The sequence below is a fragment of the Trachymyrmex cornetzi genome, unplaced genomic scaffold (assembly GCF_001594075.2).
Source record: "Trachymyrmex cornetzi isolate Tcor2-1 unplaced genomic scaffold, Tcor1.1 scaffold117, whole genome shotgun sequence".
Classification (NCBI taxonomy): domain Eukaryota; kingdom Metazoa; phylum Arthropoda; class Insecta; order Hymenoptera; family Formicidae; genus Trachymyrmex; species Trachymyrmex cornetzi.
The window spans coordinates 378,854-394,429 of record NW_017295730.1 but is presented as its reverse complement, the minus strand read 5'-3'; the positions used below and the strand labels follow the sequence as shown (position 1 = coordinate 394,429).

The 15,576-nt window shown below is 37.8% G+C and overlaps 1 protein-coding gene across 1 annotated transcript in view; it reads right to left on the bottom strand.

Moving 5' to 3' along the window:
• The window catches only part of LOC108765171 (RNA-binding Fox protein 1), a 52,858-nt gene that overhangs the window by 17,869 nt on the left and 19,413 nt on the right, over positions 1-15,576 (bottom strand). Inside the window, exon 4 of the mRNA XM_018513737.1 lies at positions 12,969-12,989. Coding sequence (XP_018369239.1) covers positions 12,969-12,989 — 21 coding nt within the window. The remainder of the gene's footprint in view (positions 1-12,968; positions 12,990-15,576) is intronic.

The following is a 15,576-nucleotide window of genomic DNA, read 5'->3' as shown; positions in this document are numbered from 1 at the left end:
TTGCTGGCAGGGTTGCTACGAGCGATCAATAAATGCCGCTGCCAGCATCCACCCCTGGACCCACGTCTCTCCCACGTGTCGTCTCCCTCTCGCTCCCTTTCTATCTATCGCCCTCTTCCTTCCCGTCCTCCCTCTCTTGCGCACTTTTGCACGGCGCGCCTCGAAGCTCTTTCCATCGCTCGCGAGGTACAACTCTCGCTAGTCGATACAACGAGAGAAAAAGGGAGTACGAGTTTACCTATGTATTCCCGAGCGAAGCTGTACACAATCGCCTCGCGAGAGAGCCACCGGCGACGGTGGCTTAGAAAGGGCAGGACACGACGGCCGAAAACGTTTGCGCGGTATTATATCCGCATTTAGGAAAACGGTGTCGCCGTGAGAAAGAGCCGCGCGATGCTCGATTGATTTTCTCGCTAAGAGACGGCGAGAGGGAGTCCATTTTTGCGCCGATACGTGAGAAATTGAAAGGTTTGCTGCGAGAACGAGGGACGAGCTCATTATTTGTAAGATCTACTCTTTAAACACGCAGTTGTATCGAAATGGTACAAGACCTTACACTGAAACAAAAATTCGCTAAATCTAAAATAATATTTTCTTGAATAGTACTATGTAAACGTAAACATTTTTTTATTACAAATAAATATTTACTAAATGTGTATTATTTGTGATTCAAGTGTATTACTTTCTTTTTTTTAAATAAATATTTATTTGTAGAAATGTTTACTGAGAGTACTATTCAAAAAAATATTACTTGAATTAAAAAAATGTTCTTCAGTGTACAAATTATGGGTCTATCACTTTCTTACATTAAATTCTACTCTAAATTTTAATGTGTTTCGAAAAAAAAAAAAGAGAGAGACGAAGAATAAAGAGCGAAATTTTGATCTCGTTAATTTGAAACGACGTATAAATTATGTGAAGGAATGGACTACTGGATTTTATATAAAATTAAGCAGCGAACAGGATTCGGTGTTTCGAGATTATTCGACTTCTCTGAAAGTGACAGGCTCACTAGCGTGTGAGGCGAGCAATTGAATCAACTCGCTCGCCTTTTCCACGTAGCGCGTTTGAGTCGTAAATCACGAGTACTTAAAGCGTAATTAAGCCACATTAACTTTACAAAGTGGGCGATGCGAGAATCAAGATCGAAGATCTTCTCTGTGCGCTCTAGATCGTTTCGCGAAGATTAAGATGTTTGAATTGTCTAAGTTGATGATTCGTTTTGCTCGTTTCATTCGGGAAATTACGAAGCTCCATTGTATCGAGTGCTTTTAAAACAATGCCTCGAAAAGAGTTTTCGTTCGTAAATAATACATTTGTAAAAGAGAAGATATTACGTGATAAAATCAAATTAAAAGGAAAGTGAATCCAATAATATGAATGTAGAAACAAATGTTAAAGTATTAATTTATGTCTCATATAAGTTTGTAATTTTCACAAAGTATTAAAATAACCAACAAAGTTTTAATAACCATAAAGAAATACATTCGCGTTAAATTATCGATTTTCAATACAATGTTACGTGCATGTAATACGATTGTTACAATACATGTAACAATTGTTTCGTGAATAATAAACATCGTTATTGAGCCAAAGAAATATCGTCGACGTAATGATCTCTCTCGTGAAGTTTATTAAATTCAGGAAGAAGAATAGCGGCGGATATTAAAGCGTACGTCACGTTAAGCGTTTCACAAATAAATCTGCCAATAGGTTAACGAATTCTGAAAATGACCGGTCACGAAAGATGGTGGCGAGGTGAAGACCGACTTTACGTCTTTCTCGTAGAAATGTTAACGTCGGGGAAAGAGAACGGGGGAGATGCAGGCATTGACGTATATCCGGCGGAGGAAGAAGAGGAAAAGGAGAGGTATGAAATGGACGAAGTGAATAATAGAACGTGAAAGAAACAGAAGTAAGAACATACACGGAAACAGGTGTGAATGCAGCCGTGGCAGGCTGAAAAGTCAGTCAAATGCACTAGAACCACAGTCGCATAACCCAACGAGTAAAGCAACAGTGATTAAGGTGTGGTGTTTACATAACGTACTTCTCTTGGCAAATTACTTGGAATTCAAATCAACGCTCACAGGACTAATGACGTTAGCAAACAGGACTACCGCGACCCGTTGAGAGCACACGACAAACCTTCGGTGTGTCCGAGACACCCGTTACATTCACCCCTTTCGTCCGGGACGTGCTAGAACGTAGAGCGTGATCCAACGAAACCAGCGTTTAAGTTAAAGATTCGAAATCTAGGTTCCAAAACAAGATTCTACATCACGCGAAATTAGAATTAACTTGCGGCGTTTAGTTTATAAAAAGGCCGTAAAAATTAAGTCATAAACTATGCTTTTATGATAAAATCAATGGCCGCGTTCAGCAGAAAAAGCAGCTGTGCAGGTGTTGTGACATTTTTTAGTATGATTGGTTTATACATTTAAATTCAATAAAAGGAACTAAGAGCAAAACCAATCGTATTAAAGAATTTTACAACAGTACAAAGTTACTTTTTCCGCTAAATGCAGCTATTCTTGCGTTATCCCGCGTATTCCGAAGACATATCTATAAAAAAAAGTAAAGAAAAAAGAAAAAGAAAAAGAAAAAAGTCGAGAGTTATACAATTGCCGCCTCTACGTTATCACAACGAAGCTATCAATTATCCCGGTAAACAAGGACTCGAGAGAACCCCGATCGGCAATTCGACGTTCGAAACGAAGAAAAAGTTCGCTCTAATTCCACGAGTTTTACAATTCCGATAGCTTAAAATCTTCCGCGTTTTGCTTTCTCTCTCGCGCGTTATCGATCCGAGCTCGCACACAGGCGAAGGGTCTCTCTCTCTCTCTCTCTCTCTCCTGAGGGTCAAAAAGTTCCTTCGCCATATCCCAAGGCTTGCAATGAAAATCGTTGCCTCCGCGACGGAGGCAACCAAAGTTCCTGAAGCGGTGGATGAAGGCGCATTCTCGCATCGAGGTATGCAGGTACAATATACGTGTTTCTTGCTACACAGATAGACTCGATCGCAAGGCTCCAATCGGCCTCGACTCGTGTGCCGATCTCGCTTGAGATATATGATTCCATGCACTAAGAGATATTATTCGTTCCAGAAGTATAACAATAACGATTACGGTCTCCGAACGAAAGCCATTCAAAGATACTTCCGAGCAAATGGTGTGAGTGAGTAATATACGCCAAAAAAGGAGATGCAGAGATTAGTATATATATGTATATATATATATATATGTATAAACGTGAGCTCTTCTACTTTCACATCTCGCAAAGAAATCGCTATCTACGGGACACGATCATAGTGATTCAACACTCTTCCCAATGCCGATACGGAATGGATGCGTCTTCGATGTGTTTTCGCGACTTCGATAACGACTCCACGCGACGTAATATGTTTTCTTTCTATCGAATCACCCCGTAGTGACCGAATGCCGACAAAACTAATCCGGCTATCTAAAATCACCGTGCCCGAGAGCTTTTACTTTCTTCGAAAGTTTTTGCGAACAATTACCATCGGAAGATTTACAGTTGCGACGATAGTTCTCGAAGGATAAACCGACGGTTTTTCTTTAATAATTGCACACGTTAGTGGTTCTCAAACTGCGCTTATTTCACTGAATTAATGACACGAAAAATGAAATTTATTAATTTTGCAAAACTCGATATTGAAATCTGCTTGATAAAAAGATATTTTAAACATCAACATACTAAAGCAATATTATATCAACATTATATTACTATGTGTGTATTAAAAATGTATTAATTATATAGAATACATAATTATTATAGAGTATTTAATTATAAAGTATTAGAATTACAGAACAAAATTATGAAAGTATTTACTAAAATATTCTCGTTAAATGAGATTCAATTATTAATACTCTACTCTCTATTAATTATTCTGCGACATAATTTATATAATTTCTTAGTAATAAACGTGAATGCAAAATGAGATTTTCTATCCAAATCATTTTATTCCATTAGGCTATTTTATTATTCCTGACATTGTGATCGTAATGCGGCGCTATTATTCCGCGCTATCAGAGACAGCCATGGGGAATGTTAAGCTTCAACGACTCGTCGATGATTGTCGAAGGTAAGGATTGGCGACGGTTGAATAAAATTTAACTGCGCGAGAGATGTGGTACTTCTCGTCATGTATATTTTCTGCATCGAGTAGTAGCGATAAAAGCTCAAAGTATGAGAACCACTGGATCCACTCACGTCGAAAAACGCGTACGTTATTACGAGAAAACAACAGAAACGTCTCGGCGTTGATTGACATCCGTGAGAGCTTGAGAAAACTAACTGTAGTGGTTATTTACGTGTAACTACAGTGGCTTAATAATAATTTAGTTAGTCGATAAAAGAGCTCTTTTCACCCCCATCCCTGACCACGTGGGGCATTTTACGGCCACGAAGTATCGAGAACACGAGATTGACTGAATCGGATCTTCTCTTTTTTTTCTCGAGAACGACAGCGGAGTCGTTCAACTTTTCTCGCCGAGCTTTCTTTTTCCAAAAAACAAAGCGCACTCCCGCTTGCGGCCCACTACTAAAACTGCTGGCGGTGCTTGCACGCTCAGAGGTAACTAATTAAGGCTACGCACTGACGACTAATTAGTGGATGCCAGGCTAAACAATCAGTAAGAAAGGTGAACATTGTGTATACGATCGGACTGTTTCTGAACAATGTTGTCTCCTCTTTTATTGACAAACAGGACGTGATTAAAAAGAGTTGTAATAGAGATAACAATTTTCAATGGAAAAAAAATCGAAAGATTAGAATTAAAAATACAAACTGTAATTTTAATCCTTCCTACAATTTAGAAGTTTAATTTGGAAAATAAATGGATTTGTTTATACACACCTTAAAAAAATATGAAATTATTTTCAATGAAAAACATTAAATTATTTAAAATTTTTCGTCAACATGACTTTTTGTACTAATAAAAGAACAAGGATTTTTATAATTGACTTTCAAATTTTTATTTGAAAAATATCAATCACGTTATGTAACTGTAAAATCGTGAAGAAATACGATTGTTCAGAAACGTCCAGCATATTATATACTTATGTGCCTGCTGAAATAATGTCGACGACGACGACACTCGCACGATTCTTTCGTATGGTGTGTGCGATTATACTCTTTAACGAGACGTTGTCTGCCGAAAATTTCGCGGTACCGATGTACGCGATTATCGGATTCACTCGCGAAAGAAAGAAATGGCGAGCGACGTGGCCGACACGATCGGCGATTAATTAAACGAGAAGGACGGTATACCAGAATTAATTAGTTACCACTAAGTCAAAGGCGGCATTTGTTCGAGCATGCAGCAACCTTCGCCCGTTCAAAAAATTATTTGTCATGTCTCTCGCCAACTAACACACCGTGCCACGATCCATTAACATTAATCAATGACAATTAATAAACAGTTCCAAAAAAAAAATAATAATAATCATAGTAAGAAGAGTAATAAGTATTACAGACTGTGCCGCCATGGCAGCCCGTACGTGAAGTAGTGATAGAGAACTAACAAAAAATAAAAAAAGGGAAAGAGGAAAAAATATCGAAAAGAAATTGCATTGAAAGAGAAAAAGAAAACGAAACAAGTGAGAGATGAACATGCTTTCTCGTGTCTGTTGCGTTTGTTCTTGCTCATTATTTTTGTCATCCTCGCGGAGATTCTCGTTAGCTTGTGCAATATGCATCCTGATTTAAACGATATGTGAAAAAAGAGACGAAAGAACGCACGAGAAAGACAAAGAAAGAAAGAAAGAAAGAAAGAAAGAAGAAAGAGAAGAGACGGAGACAAAGTGAAAGGGGGAAAAAAAAGTAAAAAAACACGATACTGAAAGTCGCTTTCACAAACTACTTCGCAGCTTTGTAATGTATACGTTATGAGTGCACATATGTTGTTAATCGTACGATACTGCCAGGACGGATTATCATACGTGTGAAATTACAATATAATAAATATGTGTCCGCGTGCATATAGCGCTAACGTTTCTGCGAAAAACGTATATACACGCAGATACATATCGCATATCGGTATAGATATATATATCAATATATATATGTAATGTATATATATATATATATTCACAGGTGAATCTCATATGAAGGCAAGCCAAGGCCACGACATGAGACGTGCAAATTAAAAAAGGTAATAATATTAAAAAAGAAGCAAGTAAAAAATTCTCTCCCAAAACCGCTCCAACCACAACCAAGCACAACCACAGGCAAGATACGGGCCTTTATGTCAACGAGACAGTCATCAACCAGTGAATGTGGCGCATTACCGTGATTATTATATGTAATAGTAACAATTTAAAAAAAATATCTATATATATATAATGTATGTATATATATACGTATGAGGTATACGAAAGGCGGGTTAAATCGACGATGGGGGAGGGACATGTGAAAGGGAAAACTGGAAGGGACATGTAGAGCTGGGTTGCAACGGACTCGATCGGATAATTCGATTAACTGATCCTCGTTAGTGATTCCTCCCATCTTCCGTTCGCGCTATGGTCATAGTCGTGAACGTGAAGGGGAGTCGTCTCGCAGTTAACCGAGGTTAACGTTAATCGACGTCGAGTGCGTTTGCTGTTCGTGGAATTAGGGCTCGAGGAGGACTCGCAGGGACTTGACGAGGGAGGAATGAGGGAGGGAAACTATATTAAATGGAGGGAGAGACGAGTCGACGTTGTGTCCCGATTAATCGAACTGGCGGTGTGAGTGAATCAGTATAAATACGTATATATAGAGAGAACATACACGCAAAACAAAGCGCGGCGACGACGCCGGGGACCGGGGATGGATTAATCGATTAATCTGCATTTCGGAGACACGAGAATTTGTTTTTTTTTTTTAAGACGATCTGGCGGTACGAGACTGTGAAGCGACCAAAAAAGTGTGTGCCAAAAGAGGATTGTTAATGATCATTATATACGACATACTCTCGCAAGTCAATCATACGGAATTATTATGTACGTAACGTAAATACCTCATGCTTTTACCACTGGACAGATAGAGCCCTAAAGATTAAAAGCTACCAGGCGAGACTTTCGTTTCATTTCTCGGAGACACTCGGGGGATTTATGGGGTGTCTCTCCGAGGTTATACACGACGCGCCTCTTTTCCTCCGACACCTAGCGTTTGCGTTCAAGATTTGACAGAGATTAATTTCATATATTGCATTATATGTAGAGTACATCTTCTTCCTCTTCCCAGACACTAATCCCAATAATACACATTATTTCCATCTCTTCTTTTTCTAAGAATTCGGTCTATATCTCTCAGTGTACGTTTTTACGTAGCACAGAGAGATCCGCTAATATGTCAATTTGATATAATCAAGACAGACTTTTCCTTCTTCTTTCTCGTAAAGAACGAAGACGGAACGGAGACGCAGGGCTGAGAAAAGAAGCGCGTCCAAGCGGATAATTCATCTCCGGATGCGTCGCAGACTCTATGCATTTTGCAATCCTTGCACATTCCGTGCCTACATCTCATCGTTGTTACTTGCTACTTGCTCCTGCTTTAAAAAATTTTTTTGTTCATTTTTTTTTGCTTTTTGTAGAAAGGGAGCCGTACCTTTCGGAAACCATCGCATTCTTGGGCTTCTCATTCGATTATCGCTCGTATCTTCAGTCTATCTCCGACAGTCCTTTTCTTGTGATAGCGTCGTTCTTCCGTAAAAGTCCTCTTTGGCCTTTCGTATTGCGACACAAACAGCTGTTCGGTTGCTTTCTTCCCGATGTCCTGCCATCCTGGTTCTTTTGTACCGTTGAAGTGTCACAGGACATTTCAGTCGCAAAAGCACTCGTGATAATGTTTTATAGCGTTTTCGTGAAAGATGGATATCCGTAAAAGTCGAGGCGTACGTATATATTTTCTAGAATATTTAACTTATTTTTATTAAAATAATTGCATTTTGGACATTATGAAAATCTTGGTAAAATTTTTAGCTCGAGACTATTTTCTATTTCTGCTTTTACGAGCGAAAAGTCCTGCGTGATTACGTATTTTTTTTTTTTAACGCTCCGTGAATCATTGTCGTGTATTCAAATAACGTAAGCGTCGTAATCTCAAAATAAAAAGCCTACAGCATGCATCATCAAAATCGTCGTCGGCATACAATAAGTTTTCGAGAATTATAAGTGCAACCAAATAAATTCGAAGCCGATTCCTGACACCGCAATTTCGAGAATCAATAACATTTACGCGCAATTTCAAGCTGTCTTTGTCGAGTCAGTGATGCAAACTTTGAATTAAGCGATTTGTCTTCAAGTTCACGCATAATGAACATCAGACGCCGCGAAGGCAATAAAATCTTGCACGTCGAGAGAGGCAAATCTTTTTCTCTCCCGACAGTAATATCAATTTCCCCCGCGCGTCTCTGACGCGACCGCGACAGCGCGACCTGAAGTGAAAGAATTCTGACACGAAAGAAAATTGGAGGAAGGAACGAACCAGGGCAAACGGGAAGGAAGGAGATAGGAGTAAAGGGAAAAGAACCTAGGGAAGCGATATGAAATGGAATGAAAATTGTTAGGAGACGCGGAATGTGCTTCGAGAACTGTGAAGCAGAGTAGTAATATCGTCGCGAGAAGTGCGAGGTTGGAATAGATGAAAAGACAGAGAGGTGAACAGTCCAGGAAGAGAGGAAGGACCTCGACTTCCGGATCTTTCCTCAGACTGTGAGAACTCTTTCTCTTCTGCGTTTCTTTTTCGTTATCCCATCGCTAAACTGTCGGCTTGAGGTTGTACGCTTGAACGTCACTCGTGAGAGAATTTCGAGGTAAAGGAAAAGAGAATTTCTTTTTCTTAACACGGCTAACGCATGGATTGCTCTCAGAGTAAAAGCGTAAAGCATGCGACTAAAATACTTTCGCGATTATGACTTTGAAATCAGATTCGCAGAAAGTACCGAACGACGACGATTCGATGAACAGACGGAGAATAGAGCGCGTTGACGAAAATATCTCGATTACTTTTAGCGGAAAGTTCAACGGCGGAACACTTCCGCAAAACGACCGAAAAGTATGCGAAATGAACGGAGCGATCGCATAGTTAATAGAAAGAGAGAATTAGAGAAGAGGCAGACACGCTTGCTTTGCCTGCCATTCTTTCATTTCTTCTCAAACTATTTCTTAAAAATCCATTAATTTTGCTAATTAATTTTGTAATAATTAAATAAGATTATTTGATAATTTTAAGTTAATTATTTTTATATGAGATTATTAGTTTATATAATTTAAGATAAAAAATTCATGTCATTTTACATAATCTTTTAAAAGTTTTAAATGATTCTCGTATCTGCCAATTCTCTGTTTTTCTCCGATAAATGATAGATACATGCATGAGCGTGCAATCGTGAGAATCGGTTTTCGATTGACTCGTCGATATACGGAAAGTAAAAATTCCTCTTTATTGACTGAGATGTGACAAATCGGTCCGCTAGTGTGCCGCGTAGATTTGTTTCGACGACCAGCGAAGAACAAGTTACCCTTGTATCGATTAACGATTTGCTTCGTTAATGCTCGTTTTGCTCCAAACCTCGATAATACAGTTTGTCATCTCGTGGCATTAATAAATTCTATTTTACATAATTAAATTTATTTTTACTACATGAGAGCAAAAATAATTTTTTTAAAAACGCGCTGCAATTAATTATGTAAAAGAAAAATGCGAGCACACACATATATACACGTCATATTTTATTTATATGCGCGTGTTAGAAATTTTCAAAAATTAATATTCTTCAAACGAATTTTCAATTTTTCCACAAAAATAAACTTCCATCGAACTTTGGTGCAAAACTAAAATATTGTTAATATTCAACGAGAAATATTAATGTCTATTCATGTAAAAAATAACTATTTCTTCTTTACACTCGTCACGTTTTTGTTTCATATGTTCTCGCTTAATTTATCCATTTATTTTCATTTCATCATTTTCCTCGTCCAACTTCTGAATTCTAATATTCTGTTATAATCTATAAATACTTTCATGCCCATTTTTCGTAGAACACTTAATCGTCCACACACAAACACTTACTTGACGATCAACTATGTAGTCTAATCGCTACGCAACTAACGTCGTGTCTTAATCTATCAAAAATTGTCTGAGTAAGCCTACTTTCTACGTTTGTAAAATGGAGTATTTATGGCACACGATTGATCGATGGATCAGTAAAGGCGGAATAAATCACGAACGCGTCTTTTACATACGGTTATTTTATAGCGAATTACCCCAGTTTACTCGCCTAGCGAGTAATCGATGTCACGCTCTTTGGAATGTCGGTTTAACCCTGTAATAGAGTACAGTCATGCGGTTGCGTAATACTGTTCTACGTTCTCGTGGATTCTGCAAGTGCGTTTTAACGCTAAGCTCGGCTACGAGCGATTACTCGCCAAGTGTAAAAATTACTTTGTATAAAAATAGACCGCGGAACGAGTTAGAACCACTTGCAGAACCACGTGAACTTGATGCTACATTTCGTCTAATCGACATTTAAAAACGCAGCTATATCTCTTCTGTCCTATGTAAAAATGTATATGTCATCTACTAATTAATTACACGGAATATCTAAAATAACGATCACTTAAAATCACCACAATTAATACCCTGTGTTTTTTGGCACGGTAATATATATATATATATAAATGTGAATTAAATATATAAAAAATCGGAATTTTCCTTTCCAATCTTGATTAGAAATTTGTATATATAAAAAGCTTATTTATCCTTAATAATCTATTACCCTGTACTCGTTAAATCTAAATATATATAAGTTAGTCTAAATCATCGCGTAATTTACCTGCCATTTGACTTTACGAAGCATTTCCACATACATTTGTACCAAAATATGAGCAAAATATAGCGAATCAATATATTCCATTAAAAAAAAAAGCAGAAAAACAATTTTGCGATATGTTATATTCTGCCATTTCAACTGAAACAGTCGTATATTTAGATAATGGAACTACCGTTCGGAACGGTAAATATATATAATCAAAGGCAGAAATACGTTGATGTTAAATTCTGATTTTAGAAAACCGATATTTTCCCTGTATAAAAAATTTTTTTCGCTTACAAAATAGCGTAAAATAGAAATATTTTAAATAAATAAAGTCCTATCTTCAATTTCCATCCTTTGTAAAAGTGGCATCGAAATTTAGCGCGATGGTAAAAGCATCAGAAGTTTGCTAATTCACGACGATGTTTTGCTGCGAGAAGTTTAAAATTATGATGCCGAAACAACGCGATGCTTGTAGGTTTTTATCCGAAATCGTGTCTGTCGATTTTTAAATCGACCGCCTCGCTAATCTGAAGTTCATGCTTTTCGTGACATACTACAAAAGATCGTAAATTGCAGCTCGAGCGATCGATTTCATAACGATTAATTGCTTCCGCTCTGAACTCGCCGTTTTACATAAAGGATTTACAATGCGCATTACAAAACAGTGCTGAGGAAAATGCGATTCGATAGGAATTATTAATAACATAATGCTTTCCAATATCTGCGATATCACAATAAATAATCATATAAAATGTATTACATGATGGCATTTTCGTTTAACATTTTTTAATCATAATTTTTCTTACGTAACGTGACATTTTATTGCAAGTTACTTTTATGTCGACTCTCTCTCTCTCTTTCTGTTCTCTTTTCTGCTTTACACAACGCATTTTCCTCCGCACGAGAGTAAAAGCTGTTATTACTTTTTGTAGTTTTCTCACCGCGAAGTAGAGACGGATGATAAGATAGGAGGACTTTGTTTCGGCTCGAGGGAAACAACAAAAGAAAAATTGGTTGTGTAAGAGAAACTTAGGAATGGCTGAGCATGGTTGTATCTCTCCTGCTGGACGATAGAGAAAAGGCAAGTACAATAAACAAAAATATATATGTATATATAACAGGAGAGACAATCTTTAATCCCGAGCTGGTTGAACGACGAGCAATTAGTTGTAGGTAAATAAATATTCTGGACCACCCACCTTGCTTCTGCTGGGATCATCGAGAACCCTATAAAGAAAGAGAACGCGAGAGATCCCGTTTTCGCGCGCTCACCGAGAATTCTGCCAAGCGCCCATTTAAGGCCAACGTTAGACCTGTGTCACACAAGATCCATCACGATCACCGGAAACGATACACACGAGAGCACCAAGCATTGTTGCGTGTCGCTCTCGCTGGGAGACGCGGCTCGAATGAACGGAGACGACGGGAAATTGAATAAGATTTTCGGAGCCCGTCATTTTTTTTAAATTATCGCCACACAAAAGCCTCTTTGCAAAATATAATTAATTATCAATAATTAATTAATATTATTTATAATATTTATTGTTATTTATCTAAGAGGCTTAACTAAATTCAAATTTACTGAAAGACTAATTAATGTATTGTTTAATAAAAAAAAAATATCTGCTATATTTAATAATCTGTAAATTAAGTTGATTAACTTTGCACAAGGATTACATTCACAGATCCGATTGTTAAAAGATCGGTATCCTCACGCGAAGAATCATTCCGTCGACTCTATCCATTCGACGGCGCGTCTCTACTAAAATCGCGAGATAGGAACTGTTCCTCCGGACGGAATGTATCGACGTGAACGAAAAAAAAAGAAAGAAAAAACCAAGGACTTTCGTCCTTTCTCTATATGGCTATACGTGGCTATTCGTTTTTGGCTTGGTCGTGGTGTGTGGCGGCTGTTGGAAAGACTTTTAAATAAATACGTTATCTCGAGAATGTTTCTCTCGCGATACTGAAGTGATAATGATGATCCGCGCGCTCGCAACAAGACGAGGAGCGCGGAAGCCCGTCATTGTCATCATTGTCGTAGCCTGATTGGTCGTTGCCTTCAGGAGAAGCCGTGACAGTTCTCACGGATCTCGAAGTAGAGATTCAGCAGTGCCGGCTCTGGCACGTCATGGAAGCACCTACCCTCGGGCCACTGTACGCACACTGCAACAGACAAAAAACAGACGCTTTACATCTCATGTTTTTCTAAAAAAACTATTAAAAAAAAAAGAGCAATCACGCGAAGAATTTTATCTCACGGTTAAAACAGTTTGAAATTCATATACACGAGAACTTTTATTAATAAAATCGCCGCATTTGTCGCACGACTGGCGAAGATAATTAATAGAGAGTATTTAGCGGTGTTCGCAATTACCCGACGTAACATGGTACCGAAACATATATAGGGCAGATGGTTATTTGAATTAAGCCGAAAATACCCTGTCATCGTTAATAGTTTGCTAGTTAAGAACCGTAGTTATATATCGATGCGCAATTTCACCGTGAAGAAAAATAATGCGATCGATATGTAATGTGATTTTCTTTGTTGCGCGCAATATTGTCAAACTCTAAATTATTATGTCACACTATCTATATAATTTATTTTAAAAAATGTTACGCCCCAAATTATTTGACTATCTCAAGTACTTCGAAAACAGAATTGTGTAAACTTAATGATACAGCGTGCAAAGTTTGTAAAAGGAATTTATTCGATTAATATCAATTAGAATTAACATCAAATTACACAAGGTAATTTGGTATACAGCTATCCTGCAACTGTGATTAAAACGCTCGTTCTTTTTCCCCACAAAGTTGCACTAATAATCGCTGGGCGTGGTTGATTGATTGCCACTAAGTTTTTAGGGTTTGCGCCACAAGCTTATTCTTTCCTCAAGCGGAAATTCCTCGTGAAATTCCTTCTCTGAAGAGAAGATTTCTCCGTAGTAAATTACCCGTATGTTAAAATCAGAAAAAGAGCGATACTTACGCTAATGTTCATTGCAAAAAAAGGGACGGAAGAAATTTATAATTCTGAGACAGCAAAATTGATCGATCTTAAAAATCTGCTGTTTCATTAATAATGATAGTTAATAATAAATTAATAAATATTTCATCACGTTAATAATTGCATTTTAACATCTATTTATGGAAACGACATATCTTATTTTACGTGAAATATTAAGTACGTTAGACAGTAAATCATAAATTTATTGCTGTGTGTTACAATATATTTAAAATCAAATCTTTATGAAGAATACACACGGATGGAAAATGGATTTTATACCTTCAGAAGGACAGCCTGCAATCTTTCTTTTTCTTTGCGTAATTGGTCGCGGGAATTATGTACAAGAAGATTGACTCTATCGAGAATCGCAAAATATCGAAGGCGCACTCCTGCATCTTATAAAACCCGAGATTGCAATTTTCTTTCTAGAGACGCGAGCGCGCACGCTTCGATTTTGTTCCCGTCTAAGAGATGAATAAGACGGGACGAGCGAAGTTTGATGCCGAGCGCGTGATTTATGGGGCATCTTTTTTCCGAAATTATGCGCATAAAGATGCTTTAAAATCAAATCAGTTTTTACGAACTCAGAAAAATATGCGCCTGCACGAATCGCAAAATTTCCACTTTCATAATGTCCATAATAACGTCGATTGATGGGAGGCGAGATCACGTGAAAATTCACGAGTTTTACCGGTGTTCACTTGCGCTCTACAAGCATCAATTATAAAGCTCTTTGATTGAAATCCATTTGCAATTAATTGGTAACTTAATGCTTTCGTATATTAATTGTGAAGCGGATCGGTACTATCGGTATCTCAGCACGCGGTGTATCAAAAGAATCGACAATTATTTGTTATTATCTCGATAAACAGATAAAATAATGTATGTCTGATCAATATAGAGCTATGTTAAGTGCGAGAGCTATTTAAGTACTATAAATGTAATGCATTGGCAATTTTCTGCTTTCCTAATTTTTACATACACTAAAAAAATTTTATTAAAAATAAACGTACCGATAGAGATTTTTTACACTGAAGAAAATTTACTAAATCTTAATACATATTTCTTTAAGTAATACTAAGTAAATATTTACTTAAAACTATTAAAACAAATATTTATTAAAATTTAGTATTTTTTCAGTGTAATCATATTTACCAAAATAATTAAATGTTCAATCATGATGACTGAAATTCTGATTGACATATTAGGTTCGTTCATTTTTAACCAAACATCTTTCTCTCAGTGTATAAGTACTCAGGATGCTGCATTCCGCGATCGGTCCAACGACGTTGGAACAACGCATTAATCGAGACATTAATAATCTATTGCGCGCGTAATGGCTCGCGATTTCGCGTACGTTCAGTGTCTATGGCTCTGATGGACGCAAATACAGCGGCGGGATTGATCGTGCGATTGCGTGCCACGCGGCTGTATCTCTGGTAAAGCAGTAATGAAACGGAAGGTGGTGAATTACTCGCCCTTCGCCCTTGCTCCTCTCACCCTGGCTACCGATTACCAACGGGGTGGGTCAGCTGGTATCGCGTCGGGGATGATCCGTATATAAGCGGGATGTCGGATGCGGTCACTCGATTGTCCCAGCGCGAGCATGCATTTCTCGCGTCGGATTTAATCCCGATTTTTGTCAGATACGACGAAGCACGCACCGATGTAACGTGATAAAAACGGAAACGAGCAATTGGTGGACCTCTGCGATAACGACTCGCCTTTGGAGAAATAACAATGAAA